Source organism: Coregonus clupeaformis, chromosome 1 (assembly GCF_020615455.1).
Source record: "Coregonus clupeaformis isolate EN_2021a chromosome 1, ASM2061545v1, whole genome shotgun sequence".
Lineage (NCBI taxonomy): Eukaryota > Metazoa > Chordata > Actinopteri > Salmoniformes > Salmonidae > Coregonus > Coregonus clupeaformis.
Window position 1 is genome coordinate 56781075 of NC_059192.1, and position 15938 is coordinate 56797012.

The 15938-nt window shown below is 42.5% G+C and overlaps 1 protein-coding gene across 2 annotated transcripts in view; it reads left to right on the forward strand.

The window, feature by feature from the left end:
* The window catches only part of LOC121570996 (VPS10 domain-containing receptor SorCS3-like), a 65076-nt gene extending 49340 nt beyond the window's left edge, over positions 1 to 15736 (forward strand). For both annotated transcript variants that reach the window (XM_041882231.2, XM_041882238.1), the window contains 17 exons: positions 587 to 689; positions 2617 to 2693; positions 2816 to 2910; positions 7879 to 7980; positions 8321 to 8438; positions 8728 to 8861; positions 9412 to 9525; positions 9753 to 9924; positions 10313 to 10496; positions 10760 to 10893; positions 11104 to 11227; positions 11520 to 11632; positions 11827 to 11952; positions 12184 to 12283; positions 13224 to 13329; positions 13507 to 13667; positions 14810 to 15736. In XM_041882231.2, coding sequence (XP_041738165.2) covers positions 587 to 689; positions 2617 to 2693; positions 2816 to 2910; positions 7879 to 7980; positions 8321 to 8438; positions 8728 to 8861; positions 9412 to 9525; positions 9753 to 9924; positions 10313 to 10496; positions 10760 to 10893; positions 11104 to 11227; positions 11520 to 11632; positions 11827 to 11952; positions 12184 to 12283; positions 13224 to 13329; positions 13507 to 13667; positions 14810 to 14874 — 2028 coding nt within the window. In that variant the 3' untranslated portion in view covers positions 14875 to 15736. The remainder of the gene's footprint in view (positions 1 to 586; positions 690 to 2616; positions 2694 to 2815; positions 2911 to 7878; positions 7981 to 8320; positions 8439 to 8727; positions 8862 to 9411; positions 9526 to 9752; positions 9925 to 10312; positions 10497 to 10759; positions 10894 to 11103; positions 11228 to 11519; positions 11633 to 11826; positions 11953 to 12183; positions 12284 to 13223; positions 13330 to 13506; positions 13668 to 14809) is intronic.
* Positions 15737 to 15938: the final 202 nt, after the last annotated feature.

Sequence of the window (15938 nt, forward strand, 5' to 3'; positions counted from 1 at the left end):
GCAAACTTCCTTTTCAAAGAGAGATTAGTTTGCACAGTTTGAACACAGAGTCAAATATAAATGAGTCAGAAATACACTGAGTATAAAAAACATTAAGGATACCTGCTCTTTCCCTGAAATAGACTGACCAGGTGAATCCAGGTAAAAGCTATGATCCCTTATTGATGTCACTTGTTAAATACACTTAAATCAGTGTAGATGAAGATGAGGAGACAGGTTAAATAAGGACTTTTAAGCCTTGAGACAATTGAGACGTGGATTGTGTATGTGTGCCTTTCAGAGGGTGAATGGGCAAGACAAAATATTTAAGTTCCTGTGAACTGGGTATGGTAGAAGGTGCCAGGCGCATCGGTTTGTGTCAAGAACTGCAACACTGCTGGGGTTTTTACGCTCGACAGTTTTCAGTGTGTATCAAGAATGGTCCACCACGCAAAGGACATCCAGCCAACTTGACACAACTGTGGGAAGCATTGGAGTCAACATGGGCCAGCATCCCTGTGGAACACTTTCGGGTTGTTCTTAATGTTTGGTATACTCAGTGTAGATCCTTATAAGATGTGTTTGATTTAGTATCTTGATTTGGCAGCCATTTTGTTCTCTGCATCTGCACCTGGATATGCCTGTGAACCCTTACCTGCCTGGACGCATCTTCAGTAAGGACTCAGCACCAGGGATCATCGTAGCCACAGGTAGGACAGAAGCCGAAAAGGTTGATACTGCATGGTATTTCTGTTCTAGCAACAAAATAGTAAAGGCAGGCACAGCTGTTAACTGTTTGCAAACTTTTTTCTGTGGTAGAAATGTGAAAAATCTTCAAATAGAAAACAGATCAATAAAAGTGTTCATAATGGGATAAAGTCATCCAATGACTAGGGGCAGTCTAAAATAAATAAAATAAAAGGAGCTGCATAGCTATGATAATGTTATGCACGTTTATTTTCTTTGCAAGTATGTGTCTTTACTATGCAAATATACGGGTACAGTGGGGAAAAAAAGTATTTAGTCAGCCACCAATTGTGCAAGTTCTCCCACTTAAAAAAATGAGAGAGGCCTGTAATTTTCATCATAGGTACACGTCAACTATGACAGACAAATTGAGGAAAAAAATTCCAGAAAATCACATTGTAGGATTTTTTATGAATTTATTTGCAAATTATGGTGGAAAATAAGTATTTGGTCACCTACAAACAAGCAAGATTTCTGGCTCTCACAGACCTGTAACTTCTTCTTTAAGAGGCTCCTCTGTCCTCCACTCGTTACCTGTATTAATGGCACCTGTTTGAGCTTGTTATCAGTATAAAATACACCTGTCCACAACCTCAAACAGTCACACTCCAAACTCCACTATGGCCAAGACCAAAGAGCTGTCAAAGGACACCAGAAACTAAATTGTAGACCTGCACCAGGCTGGGAAGACTGAATCTGCAGTAGGTAAGCAGCTTGGTTTGAAGAAATCAACTGTGGGAGCAATTATTAGGAAATGGAAGACATACAAGACCACTGATAATCTCCCTCGATCTGGGGCTCCACGCAAGATCTCACCCTGTGGGGTCAAAATGATCACAAGAACGGTGAGCAAAAATCCCAGAACAACACGGGGGGACCTAGTGAATGACCTGCAGAGAGCTGGGACCAAAGTAACAAAGCCTACCATCAGTAACACACTATGCCGCCAGGGACTCAAATCCTGCAGTGCAAGACATGTCCCCCTGCTTAAGCCAGTACATGTCCAGGCCCGTCTGAAGTTTGCTAGAGTGCATTTGGATGATCCAGAAGAGGATTGGGAGAATGTCATATGGTCAGATGAAACCAAAATATAACTTTTTGGTAAAAACTCAACTCGTCGTGTTTGGAGGACAAAGAATGCTGAGTTGCATCCAAAGAACACCATACCTACTGTGAAGCATGGGGGTGGAAACATCATGCTTTGGGGCTGTTTTTCTGCAAAGGGACCAGGACGACTGATCCGTGTAAAGGAAAGAATGAATGGGACCATGTATCGTGAGATTTTGAGTGAAAACCTCCTTCCATCAGCAAGGGCATTGAAGATGAAACGTGGCTGGGTCTTTCAGCATGACAATGATCCCAAACACACCGCCCGGGCAACGAAGGAGTGGCTTCGTAAGAAGCATTTCAAGGTCCTGGAGTGGCCTAGCCAGTCTCCAGATCTCAACCCCATAGAAAATCTTTGGAGGGAGTTGAAAGTCTGTGTTGCCCAGCGACAGCCCCAAAACATCACTGCTCTAGAGGAGATCTGCATGGAGGAATGGGCCAAAATACCAGCAACAGTGTGTGAAAACCTTGTGAAGACTTACAGAAAACGTTTTGACCTGTGTCATTGCCAACAAAGGGTATATAACAAAGTATTGAGAAACTTTTGTTATTGACCAAATACTTATTTTCCACCATAATTTGCAAATAAATTCATTAAAAATCCTACAATGTGATTTTCTGGAAAAAAAAATCTAATTTTGTCTGTCATAGTTGACGTGTACCTATGATGAAAATTACAGGCCTCTCTCATCTTTTTAAGTGGGAGAACTTGCACAATTGGTGGCTGACTAAATACTTTTTTTCCCCACTGTATATGAATTCATATTCATTATTTATTTTCAGGCAACATTGGTACAGAGCTGTCCTCCACTAACCTTGGGATGTTTATAACATCTGATGCTGGCAATAGCTGGAGAAAGGTGAGACCCATCTTTGCCTCAAAATGGTCTCCAACTTCAGTTAGTTTTTCCTAAATGTACATTATGAATGTGAACAACTATTGATGCAAATCATATGTTTATTGTCTTCTACTTTTTATTAGATTTTTGAAGAAGAACTCGGTGTTTGGTTTCTTGACAATGGAGGTGCTTTAGTTGCAGTGTCTTTAGTTGCAACAGTACCCATCCGGCACGTATGGTATGTTCATTGTAATTATACTGTAGTGTACTGTACAGTGCCTTCAGAAAGTATTCACACCCTTTGACTTTTTCCACATTTTGTTGTGTTCCAAAGTGGGATTAAAATTGATTTAATACTCTGTAATGTCAAAGTAGAAGAAATATTCTAACATTTATTAAACATTTAAGAAAAATAAAACACTAATATATCTTGATTAGATAACTATTCTCCCCCTGATACAATGCATGTTAGAAACATCTTTGGCAGCGATTACAGCTGTGAGTCTTTTTGGGTAAGTCTCTAAGAGCTTTGCACACCTGGACTGTACAATATTTGCCCATTTGTCACACCCTGGCTCTGGGACTCTATATGTTGAGCCAGGGTGTGTTCATTCTATGTGTTGTATTTCTATGTCGGGAGTTCTAGTTGTGCTGTTTCTATGTTGGCCAGAGTGACTCCCAATCAGAGGCAACGAGTGTCAGCTGTGGCTGGTTGTCTCTGATTGGGAGCCATATTTAAAACTGTCTGTTTGCCCTTTGTGTTTTGTGGGATCTTGTTCGAGTTGGTTTGTGTTTGACCGTTGACTGTCATGTTATCGTTTTCTTGTTTTGTTCGTGCTTTCACTTAATAAAGAAGTATGTTCGCAACTAACGCTGCGCATTGGTCTACTCCATACGACGATTGTCACAGAAGATCCCACCACTCCAGGACAAAGCAGCGTGTCCAGGAACAGGCGGCCTGGACATGGGAGGAAGCGCCAGGAAAGGAGCTGGAGAGGTTGGCGATGGCCCAGGTGGGCAAAGTGTGGTCCTGGGAGGACATGCTCGGGGGGAAAAGGGCCATGGGCTAGGATTAAGGCCCTGGCGAGAGAGGAGCAGCGGCGTCAGCAGTGTCGTCGTCGGACGGACGAGAGGCAACCCAAAAAAATGTTTAGGGGGGGGCACACGGCATGGGCGACTGGGCAGCAGGAGGCTGCCACAGGGTGATTTGGAGAGGAGGCCACCGGGTTTGGGGGGCCAGAAGGCAGGTTGGCGGAGCCTGGATGGAGAGCGGAACCAACTTCCCGTACTCAGGCATGGCAGCATGGGACTGGGCAGGTGCCGCGGTATGCGGAGCGGCGTACGGTGCCACGAGTGGTCCGGCATAGTCCGGTACGTCCTGTGCGAGCACCCCGCACGTGTCGTGCGAAGGTGGGTATGCAGCCAGGACGGAGTGTGCCGGCTCAGCGCTCGTGGTCTCCAATGCCTCTCCTCGGTCCCGGATATCCTGCTCCAGTGTCACGTGCTGTTATGCCAGTACGGGTACACAGCCCTGTACGTCCTGTGCGGATGCCTCACACAGAGTGTGTGAAGGTAGGCATTCAGCCAGGACGGGTTGTGGCCGCTCTTCACTCCAGGTCTCCTATCCGTCTCCACAGCCCGGTCCGGCCTGTTCCTGCCCCTCGCACCAAGCCTACGGTGCGCGTCGCCAGCCCGGCCCGGCCTGTTCCTGCCACTCGCACCAAGCCTACGGTGCGCGTCGCCAGCCCGGCCCGGCCTGTTCCTGCCCCTCACACCAAGCCTACGGTGCGCGTCGCCGGCCCGGCCTGTTCCTGCCACTCGCACCAAGCCTACGGTGCGCGTCGCCAGCCCGGCACGGCCTGTTCCTGCCCCTCGCACCAAGCCTACGGTGCGCGTCGCCAGCCCGGCCCGGCCTGTTCCTGCCACTCGCACCAAGCCTACGGTGCGCGTCGCCAGCCCTGCCCGGCCTGTTCCTGCCACTCGCACCAAGCCTACGGTGCGCGTCGCCAGCCCGGCCCGGCCTGTTCCTGCCACTCGCACCAAGCCTACGGTGCGCGTCGCCAGCCCGGCCCGGCCTGTTCCTGCTACTCGCACCAAGCCAGGGGTGCGAGACGTCAGCCTGGTAAGGCCCATTGCTGCTCCACGCACCAAGCCTACGGTGCGCGTCGCCAGCCCGGCCCGGCCTGTTCCTGCTACTCGCACCAAGCCAGGGGTGCGAGACGTCAGCCTGGTAAGGCCCGTTCCTCCTCCACGCACCAAGCCAGGGGTACGAGTCGTCAGCCTGGTAAGGCCCGTTCCTCCTCCACGCACCAAGCCAGGGGTGCGTATCGTCAGACCGGTCCGGCCCGTTGCTGCTCCTCGCACCAAGCCAGGGGTGCGCATCGTCAGCCCGGTCCGGTCCGTTCCTGCTCCACGCACCAAGCCAGGGGTGCGCGTCGTCAGTCCGGCACAACCCGTGCCTGGGTCACCGGTGCCTGATCAGGTACTGGTCGGCTGCTCCACACCGGAGCTGAAGCTATCCGCTCCTACTATGTCCAGTTCAGCTCCAGCCAGCGGGGCCAGATCGGACCAGGGGCGCTATGGGGGGATTATTGGAGGGTGGTGGGCAAGCCCGGAGCCAGAACCGCCGCCGAGGAGGAATGCCCACCCAGCCCTCCCCTGTTTGGTTCTAGTTGAGGCGCGGTCGCAGTCCGCGCCTTTAGGGGGGGGTACTGTCACACCCTGGCTCTGGGACTCTATATGTTGAGCCAGGGTGTGTTCATTCTATGTGTTGTATTTCTATGTCGGGAGTTCTAGTTGTGCTGTTTCTATGTTGGCCAGAGTGACTCCCAATCAGAGGCAACGAGTGTCAGCTGTGGCTGGTTGTCTCTGATTGGGAGCCATATTTAAAACTGTCTGTTTGCCCTTTGTGTTTTGTGGGATCTTGTTCGAGTTGGTTTGTGTTTGACCGTTGACTGTCACGTTATCGTTTTCTTGTTTTGTTCGTGCTTTCACTTAATAAAGAAGTATGTTCGCAACTAACGCTGCGCATTGGTCTACTCCATACGACGATCGTGACACCATTATTCTTTTAAAAATTCTTCAAGCTCCTCAACCATTTTCATGTCTTGCCATAGACTTTCAAGCCAATTTAAGTCAAAACTGTAACTAGGCCACTCAGGAACATTCAATGTTGTCTTGGTAAGCAACTTGGTAAACAACAGTATAGATTTGGCCTTGTGTTTTAGGTTATTGTCCTGCTGAAAGGTGAAGTTGTCTCCCAGTGTCTGTTGGAAAGAAGACTGAACCAAGTTTTCCTCTATGATTTTGGTTGTGCTTAGCTTTATTCTGTTTCTTTTTATCCCCAAAAACTCCCTTGTCCATGCCGATGACAAGCATACCCATTACATGGTGCAGCCCCACCATGCTTGAAATATGAAGAGTGGTATTCAGTGATGTGTTGTGTTGGATTTGTCCCAAACATAACACTTTTTATTCAGGACAAAAAGTTAATTTCTTTGCCACATTTTCTACAGTATTACTTAAGTGCCTTGTTGCAAGCAGGATGCATGTTTTGGAATATTTGTATTCTGTACAGGCTTCCTTATTTTCACTCTGTCATTTAGGTAAGTATTGTGGAGTAACTACAATGTTGTTGATCCATCCTCAGTTTTCTCATATCACAACCATAAAACTCTGTAACTGTTTTAAAATCACCATTGGCCTCATGGTGAAATCCCTGAGCAGTTTCCTTCCTCTCCATCATCTGAGTTAAGAAGGACGCCTGTATCTTTGTAGTGACTGGGTGTATTGATACGCCATCCAAAGCCTAATTAATAACTTCACCATGCTCAAAGGGATATTCAGCATCTGCTTTTTTTTCATATTTACCCATCTACCAATCGGTGCCCTTGTTTGCGTGGCATTGAAAAACCTCCCAGATCTTTGTGGTTGAATCTGTGCTTAAAATTCACTACTCGGTTGAGGGACCTTACAGATAATTGTATGTGTGGGGTACAGAGATGGGGATTCATTCAAAAATCATGTTAACCACTTTTGAACACAGAATGAGTCCATGTAAATTATTATGTGACTTGTTAAGCACATTTTTACTCCTGAACTTATTTAGGCTTCCCATAATAAAGTGGTTGAATACTTATTGACTCAACACATTTCAGCTTTCCATTTTTTATAAATTTTGAACATTGACATTATGGTAAATCAGTGACACAAAATCTACATTTAATCAATTTTAAATTCTGTCTGTAGCACAACAAAATGTGGAAAAAGTAAAGGGGTGTGAATAGTTTCTGAATACACTGTATATGGTAGTATAATAATTATATTCACTGTATGTAACAATGCATTATACTGTACCTTATCAGTTCATTTCAGAAACGGGTGTGCAAAATGTAAAGACTAATGTTGATGTTCCCATTTCAGGACACAATTAATTTAATTCTGATTTCAGTTTTGGTGTTGATGTTGCATACAATTACATTTAGCCTTTGAAATTATGATTGGCAAGGTATGTTTGCATGGAATGTCTATCTCCAGCAACTGCAACTGTTTCTCTCACTACATCAAAACTGTTAGAATCCTTTCAACAATAAATGTCTGTCACTGCTTTGCACTGTTCGTGGGTATTTTTGCAAATTACTTTAATGCAAATGTAGCCAAGTGCAGGTTTGAAGTATCAAGGGACTTTGTGGGCATAGGTCCTTGTGTTGTTGGAACCTTGTCACACCAGATACTTTGATGTCCACCGAACTGCAACAGTGTCACGATCAATTAAGATCTGTCAAGGGTGATTTAAGTCCTTCAATTGTTAGAGCGTGAGTCATATCTCTTTTTATGTTTTGTCGCCGTCGACATTTACCTAGACCTGTGAAACATTTGTTCTATTATTGAGTGCATAGTTGGGATAATTTCCAACATAGAGAACAGGCTGATATGGGTACTTCATTTTTCATCCATAGTGAGAATGTATCTTACTGTCATAAGAACGGTATCAATAGGAATTTGGATTCTGTTTGTAGAAACGGTTAGAAATATCTTCTGTTAAACTCTTTTCATTGTCATACCTTGCAAAGATTAAAAAGATGCCAGAGAGTTACATCCTTTGAAATTGTGGTGTACAGGTAATTACACCATTACTAGCATAATAATTAACTACGTGATATATTTAATCAGATGTTAATAGTTGTTGTCCTGTGTTGTGAAATAGGATAAGTCTGGACGAGGGTAAGAAATGGGATCGTCACAGTTTCTCTCTGGCTCCTTTGTTTCTGGATGGAGCTCTCATGCAGCCAGAGAATCACATCATCATGTAAGTGGAGTCAGGGTTGGGTCAACATTAAGTAAACACATAACTCATATTCTAGGTTACAGGTCATCTGGTTATGAAAGTAAAATAGTGTTGTTATTATGCATGAACGGGTAAATAGCACCTAAACTTAATTTCTCAATTTACAATGTTTTGTTTGCCCAGAGGTGCTATACACATAGCTGTGTTTGCAAAGTTATTTACTTTTGTTAATGTGTTTACGTTGAACGTCTGGGCCACAGTAGCAATATACTAGTCTGGGAAGACCCAGCATCTTAATTTTACAAGAGACAAAGACAATAAGGCTAATAACTTACCTATTGTTTTGTTTTGTTGATTCAAGTTTCACTGGACACTTAAGTCGTGTTTCAGAATGGCAGCTTATAAAGATTGACTACAAAGCCATCTTTAGCAGGAGATGCATGGACGGAGATTATCAGACTTGGCACCTACATAACAAGGTAACGTACATATTGAAAGTTATTGATTTGATGCCAACATCAAGATGGGCATGTTTGTTTATTGTCACTGTAAACACAGCACATGGATGCATGTGCACGTTCACACGCGCACACACGCACACGCGCACACACACACACACACACATACATACATACACATACATACATACACACACATAGCTGAATCACATTGTATATTCATATCATTTCAGACTATTCAGCAGTAAAAAACATTGAATCAATGTAATGAAATTCACAGCAGGGAATGAAATGTAATGCTGTTTGATAGGGAGAGCCATGTGTGATGGGAGAGAAGCAGACCTTTATGAAACGGAGGCCAGGGAACCGCTGTATGCTGGCCCAGGACTACTCCCGAGTCATATCCTCAGAACCATGCATCTGCAGGGCATATGATTTTGAATGGTTAGTAATGTTATGGTAGACTTCCTCAGTTGTTACATCAGTGAATAGGCAAGGGGATTGTAAATGTAACCCATCCCCCAACACTCTGCTGGACATTAAATGGAATTGTTTCTTAATTACTGGAGCCTCACAGGACTTAACAGCCCTCCTAATCACATATCTAATCACCACAACTATTAGTTTGCTCAACTTTATACTTCTTCAATTTCCCAAATGTTCTCCAGTTTATTGCATGTAGCCACTGTGTATGCATCCACACAATCCAATTATAGTTTGCAAATTGTGAATGTGACTAAGCTTTACATAATGACAAAGGATTTATTATCATCCAATTAATAAGTAATGAATCGCTAAATTCATTCTAAATGTATTGTATCTTTCTGTCTGAAATTCTCTTTGATCCAACATCTGACAACAATCATGTCTTTATTTATGCTCTTAAAACTTGTAGTCATACTAGAAATGTGACCTATTGCTCAACTACAAAAGCTTTTTAGTGTCAGCGAGGGGAAAGTAAATAGTGTTTTCTGAACAGTCTCATGTTTTACAGTGATTATGGGTATGAACGTCAAGCTGATGGAAAGTGTTCCCCTGCATTTTGGTTTGACCCAATCACGGTAACAAGAAGCTGTAGCACTAGCCAGAATTACCTCAATAGCACAGGGTAAGTAACTTGTACTATCCCTCATTCCTTCCTCCCTTGAGCAAAATAACACTCTTTCTGTGCTGTGATTTGATAGTCAGTGTTTTCCCACTCAGTAAGTATTGTTTTTGATTGAATAAGGCCCTTTGTTCAGCAAATTACTCTCTCTGCATTGTGAGACTACAGTAAATCCAGTCTCACTCTCAATTATAAAATTACATCTATGCTGTGAATGTTGTCACTGGTAGGTACAGGAAGGTTTTGTCTAATAACTGCAAAGAGGGAGGAAAGGATGTGTACTCCCCCAGGAAACAGCATTGTTCCCCCAGGCCTCCCAGAGGCCTCAGACTGACCACCAGCCATGGAGACCTCACCGCCAACCTGGGCAGTAACGTCACCTTCCTGGTGCATCTGGACGATGTGAGTCTCCTCTCCCACCACTAACCAATACTGTGTCATTAGTAGGCATATTATTATTATTTCATCATGGAGCTGTGGAAGTTTGTCCTGGATTATCTTGTGCTTTTGAAGTGTTGGATGACGTGACATCCCCAGAGCCTGAACCACCCTTGTCTGGTTTTGGAATGAAAGAGCACTATGACTCACTACATTGTCTCTGTTTCTTTATCTCTCACTTTCTCCTTCTGATTTCTCTCTTGTTCTTTCTCGTTTCCAGAGTGCTTCTCCTATGACTAATCTCAAATCTCATCCCAAGTATTTCCCTAGACAACTCTTCCCTGTGAAGGATAATGCAGTGTCATTACAATCTGTTCTGACTAATGATGCCTGTCTTACTTCCTGTCTCCAGGGAAACCCGTTGTGGACTTATATCCAGCTAGACTTTGGGGATGGCATCACGGTCATGTACAACCTGAGCCGGAGAGGCGATGGGATCAAACACAGCTATAGAGCACCTGGGATCTTCAGAGTGACAGCACATGCTGAGAACAGCCAGGGATATGACAGCAGCTCCATGTTCTTACACATCACCAGTATGTCAACGAGAAACACTGGCTCTCTTATGTCTCATGTGGTTTCATGATTTTTCCTGCCCAAGCATGTTAAGCCACTGACACCAGCATAGATTATAGATGATCATACGTCAACAACTATAGATTGACCTACAACAACATTGAATTTTAAGTGCTTATGAAGCTGTTGGATTTGTAAACTAACAAACTTACTGTTACCAAAATGACTGCATTTGGTTTGTATTGGCCAATGTGGTTACCTTGTGTGCTTTGGTGTGTCTCAGGCCCAGTGGAGCGTGTGTATCTCTCAGCTCCTATTGTGGCCATCAGGAAGAAGGAAGCCAACCTAACTGCTGTGGTCTGGCCTGTCCACCACAGAACACTCACCTTCTTCTGGTGGTTTGAAAACAGCTCCGAGGTGAGATTCCTTCACCCAATTACACTGACCAGTCTTGCTGTATCTGTGTGGGTGCTACACCTTGCCTAGTTCAGGTCCCTCGTTATATTGTAGATTGGAATTGTGTTTATTCGCAGCAAGTTGTTTTGGTCCTTTTTGTATTTCATGTGTGCTGCAAAAGACAAGGTTGTGAGGTTTTCTATGACATTCTCTTTGTCTTGCGAAACCCAGTCCTTAATAACCTTGGGTGGAAGCATTGCGTACACGTTTCAGAAGGAGGGTATGAACAGGGTCATTGTCCAGGTGTCTTCTGGGTGCAACATACTGCAGGATACCAAGGTCATCATTGTTAAAGGTGAGAGGGAAGGACTCCTTCAAAGGCTATTAAATGAATGTAACATAAGTACGCAACTTGTTTTTAATCACACATCTTCTATGTCCATGTAAATACTGCCTTGTTAGTGAAAATGTGGATGTCACCTCTACTCCTGTCTACTCACCTCTATGTCATGAGAAACAAGTGTAAATTGTCAATTCATGTTAGGTTATAAACAATTCCAGAAAACTGAAGGATTCTTAATGGTATGTTGCCACACGGCAAAGCTTTGTGGTAGAGGGTTCATGGAATCATCCTCCATGTTTCGCAGAGTTCTTCAAATCCTTGCTGTTATCATTCTCTCCAACTTTGGATGAGCACAACCCTGACATCCCCAAGTGGAGAGAGGACATTGGCCGCGTGGTGAGGACAGCTGTGTCACAGGTACAGGAAAAAGTTCCCTCTGGAACGACAGTCGTCATGAGGTTGTCACTATTTCAAAACATGAGATATGATGAGGATAACCCTCCTTAATTCAATGTGACATTTTTAAGAAGTAAAGTTAACATAGATGTGTAGTATCATGTGTTTTCCAACAATAGCAGTGTGTATGTTTGACTGGAAGACTGCTGTTACAGGTGTCTGGGTTTCCAGAGGAGCAGCTGTTGGTATCGTTGTTTCCAGGTGTTCCAACAACAGCAGAACTATTTATCCTGCCTGAGACTCAGTTGCCTGAACATGGGAAAGGGGACAAAGAGGGCTTAGTGAGTGTAAACATATTTTGCTTCACTTCTTGCAAGAGTTTTTACTTTCGGAAATCTTCTAGAACATCTAATCTTGTAATTAATCTCCTCAAAATTCACATTTGCATCACCAATGGGGTTAAACTGACTTAATTTGTTTTCCAAGATAATGTTATCATCAACTTCAAATTTGAAAGAATAATCTTTGCAAATGCACATTTTGGGGTGCCATTTTTCAATTCTGTCAAACAGATATCAGACATTCTTATAAATGCCCTGAACCAAGGATTGATCCAGTTTGAGTTGAAACCTGACACTCAAATAATTGTTTACATCACACAGCTAACTTCGGGTAAGTTGCAGTTTTTCTATGACTCTTTCACAGTATAAAGTGCTAAATAACAATGCATAAACAATTCAGAATACTATAATAAGCACTGTACTGACACTCAATTCACCACCTGATGTCAACAGCAGATATTGATGGACATTTTTAATTGAATCTCTTTTGTAACTAGCTTATTACAGTAGATTGTCTTATAGTCATGCAATCAATGAAACGTTTAACAATATGTACCTTTAGTATGCACCTTGGAAGTCAACGGGGTCATTTGGATATTAGCATATCACCAAAACGTGTCGATCAAGCACACATGACTTTACCCTTTTCATCAAGTTACTGATCTGTCTTAATTTGTGTCTGCATGGAAAGGTCTGAGATGCCTTTAAAATGCTGTGGAAAGGTCACCGACTTCACTGGTCTCCTCTTGGAAGAGAGAAAGATGGGTTGGGAGGGGTGGGCTAATACATACTCTGAATAATACGCCTCAGCACTTAAAGCCATGACTAAGCGCAAACCTTTCAGAGGCTTAGGGAGAAAGAGCGGGAGCTCATGGATGGAGGCCCTTTTTATGCCGTCTTAAAATGAAACATGACAGATGCCGCTCCTTTTGAACCGCTCACTCAGACTTATTGGACACATGCTAAGTGAATAAAAGTGAATAATTGCTAGTGTCTGCCCTTGTTTTCTCCCATAGAAATTGTTTCTGCTTTTACCAACTATTTTTTGCATGTTTGGCATGATTTGTTTACTTTAGTTTATTAGGATCCCCATTAGCTGTAGCTCTTCTTGGGGTCCCCACAAAACATAAAGTACATGACAAAATACAGAACAGTTATAGACAAGAGTAACACAAAGACATAACTACATTAAATTAATGATTTCAACAAAATAATTGGCTAAAGCAGAAATCTGTAGGCTAAAGACTTGGTCTGTCTCTGTATTTCTCCAGCACCTCTGGTTGATTCCAACCCAATTCACAGTAGCTCGGTCATGCTGATGTTGCTATCTGTGGCGTTTGTTGGTTTAGCTGCATTCTTCATCTTCAAGTTCAAAAGGTATGTTCTCGTAATAATATTGATTGGTTAGTTATAGTCAACCAATTCTTTCTTATTTTGTCTTAGTGGCATTCAAAAGGTACATTATAGTCTTAACTATTAACAAAGAAGTGAAGTTGTGACAGTACTGCAGGTTAAGTTCACATGACGTCAGTAGAGTGGTGTCTGGCTTGTTAGGAAAATCCCTTGGATCCATGTCCAGGCTGAGGAGAACCAGGAAAAGGAGCCGGAGATGATCGGCACCGTCGGGCAGAACAACCCCATGTCCAAGATGAAGCACAGTGAGTTCCCCTCAGAGAAGGAACTTATGGTGAAAGAACTGGAGGCCAGGAGCAGTGGTAAGTTAGACTTTACCGTATAGCAAAGTGGCAGACCTGCCTAATGGTCCTAGGCCTTCAGAGCCAAGCTCCCATGAAAATCATCACATGCCGTAGCCTATGTAAATCAGCTGTACACACACAGCAGAAGACACATCTCTGTTGTGTGCTGTAACATATGGACAATAAAGTTGTATTGTAAAATGTCGTAATATACATCAAGTTCATTCGGATCCAGTCAAGCACGCAATTACAATAATTAATCACGCTAAATGCATTGGTTAAAAAAAAAAGTATAATTGAAACATTGTAATACATTTTCATCATTGCTAGGACAGCAAGTATAAAAGCCACAAACTGCTAGCTAGTCAGTTAACTCACACATTTTCAAAGAGATAGCTAATCCGTCAAGCGAGCTGCAATAAAAACCACACTGAAGAACCTTATCTTCTATCAGAATAGGTTTGTGTCAGATATTGAATTCTGACAGAATTATGGATTGCAATGGCAAGCATGGTGTCAATCTCAATGTCATGAAGGCATTATGATTAGCCATTTCAAGATACAGAAAGTTTCACGGTGTAGGCCTACTGTATTGTACTTGACAAACCCTTAAGTGCCTTTGTAGCTAAATTAATTTAATTTGCACCATAAACTCCTGTAAGCATAAAGCATAAAGGTCAACATAGGGAAACCATTTTGGGTTGTTAAAGCAGACTGTTTTTGACAATAGTGCCACTGCAGTGGTCCTGATAGACATGTGGGTGGGAGGCTTTTTGAGAGGTCAGCACTTTGGCCAATCTTTATCTCACAGCAGGTCTCTCCTCCAGCAGACCTTAGTGATCTGAGACAGATTGATTTCTCTTCTGTTGCCTTCCAACTATTTATTCCCAATGGGCAGAGCAATACGGGAGCTTCCATTTGTAACATTAGATTCAATGAATTCGCTGTTGTCTGTCTGTTATCATTACTCTGATGCCTGCAGTGGTTCCTATGCTAGTTTAGTTGGTAGGCGACACAAAGGTCCACCAAGCGCTGCCAACATCAAAACATTCAATTGATACCAACTGGGGTAATTTGTTTTATTGGGGGGTTGGGTACAATAGTGTCTTTGGGGCACTATTCATAATAATTATACCTTTGTTTATATATTCTATCTCCAGGAGAAAATGGAAGAAATGGGGAGAGAGTGATCACAAGAGAGTTTCCTACTTGTACTAATGTCTAAGAAATTAGATTCTGAGTACTGTAAGTACAGATTGTGGTGTTTCAATGTGCCAACTTAAAAAGCTTTGTTTTCACCATACACTTTGGTCGCTGAGAATTGCTACTTAATATGTATTTCACAATACGTTAGAAATCTATATAGCAGGAGAATACATTATTTGGTATATATACATTATTTGAGTATTGAGGAAGCGTAATTTGACATCTGTTAAAGTCAGAAATAGGCATAAGAAAATGCCATTGTTGAAAGAGTAATTGTTTTCTTAAGTGCTAGATAGCATTGCGCAACATGATTATCTTACAGATGTGCACTTGATAATGTCAACTGTATCGACTGTACTATTACACAAGGGAGGTGGAATGTAAATAATAACACGTAAAGGCATACTACAAATTAGCGTGGCTCCTTGGGAAACAATCTTTAGACTATAATTGAGGCTGTTAAAAGGTGTACAGGTGGATAAAAAGTATGTAGGCCAAACATTTTTATTAGACTGGTCATTCTAGAAGCTTGGCACACTGAATAGAGTTTGTGTTATCTATTAGCCTACTGCTCGTTTTACAATAAGTACAATAATATCGCTCACTTTTTCTAGCATGTCATAATTCACTTTTTAACAGTAATATGATGAGGTAAGCAAGTGTTGATCATGGTGATTTTAATATTAGTAAAAGTATTGAACCATGTATCGGATGGTCATGTTGAAGATTTCGCAAAAGTTGCTTAACATTGTAGTGCATGAGCTATACTGTATTGTTAATTTTGTTAGCTAAGCTAATATTTTAGTTTTTACCTCATATTCCTGACTGTAAACAAAATAAAATGTTCAAATTGTTCAAAATAAATGTATTTTTCTATGAAAGTAGGCCTTTGTTTTTGTTTTTTTACATGTACACATTGTATTGATGGAGATGTAAACAAGTATTTCAAGGAAACTAGCCTTGAGTTCCAAGCTTTATGTTCTCCATAAGCACGAATTCTGAGAATTGAGTATCTGGGTTTGCAAGACTGCTATGAAGCCAGCATAATTATCATGACCACACTGTAAAAATAGAAAGTCTTAA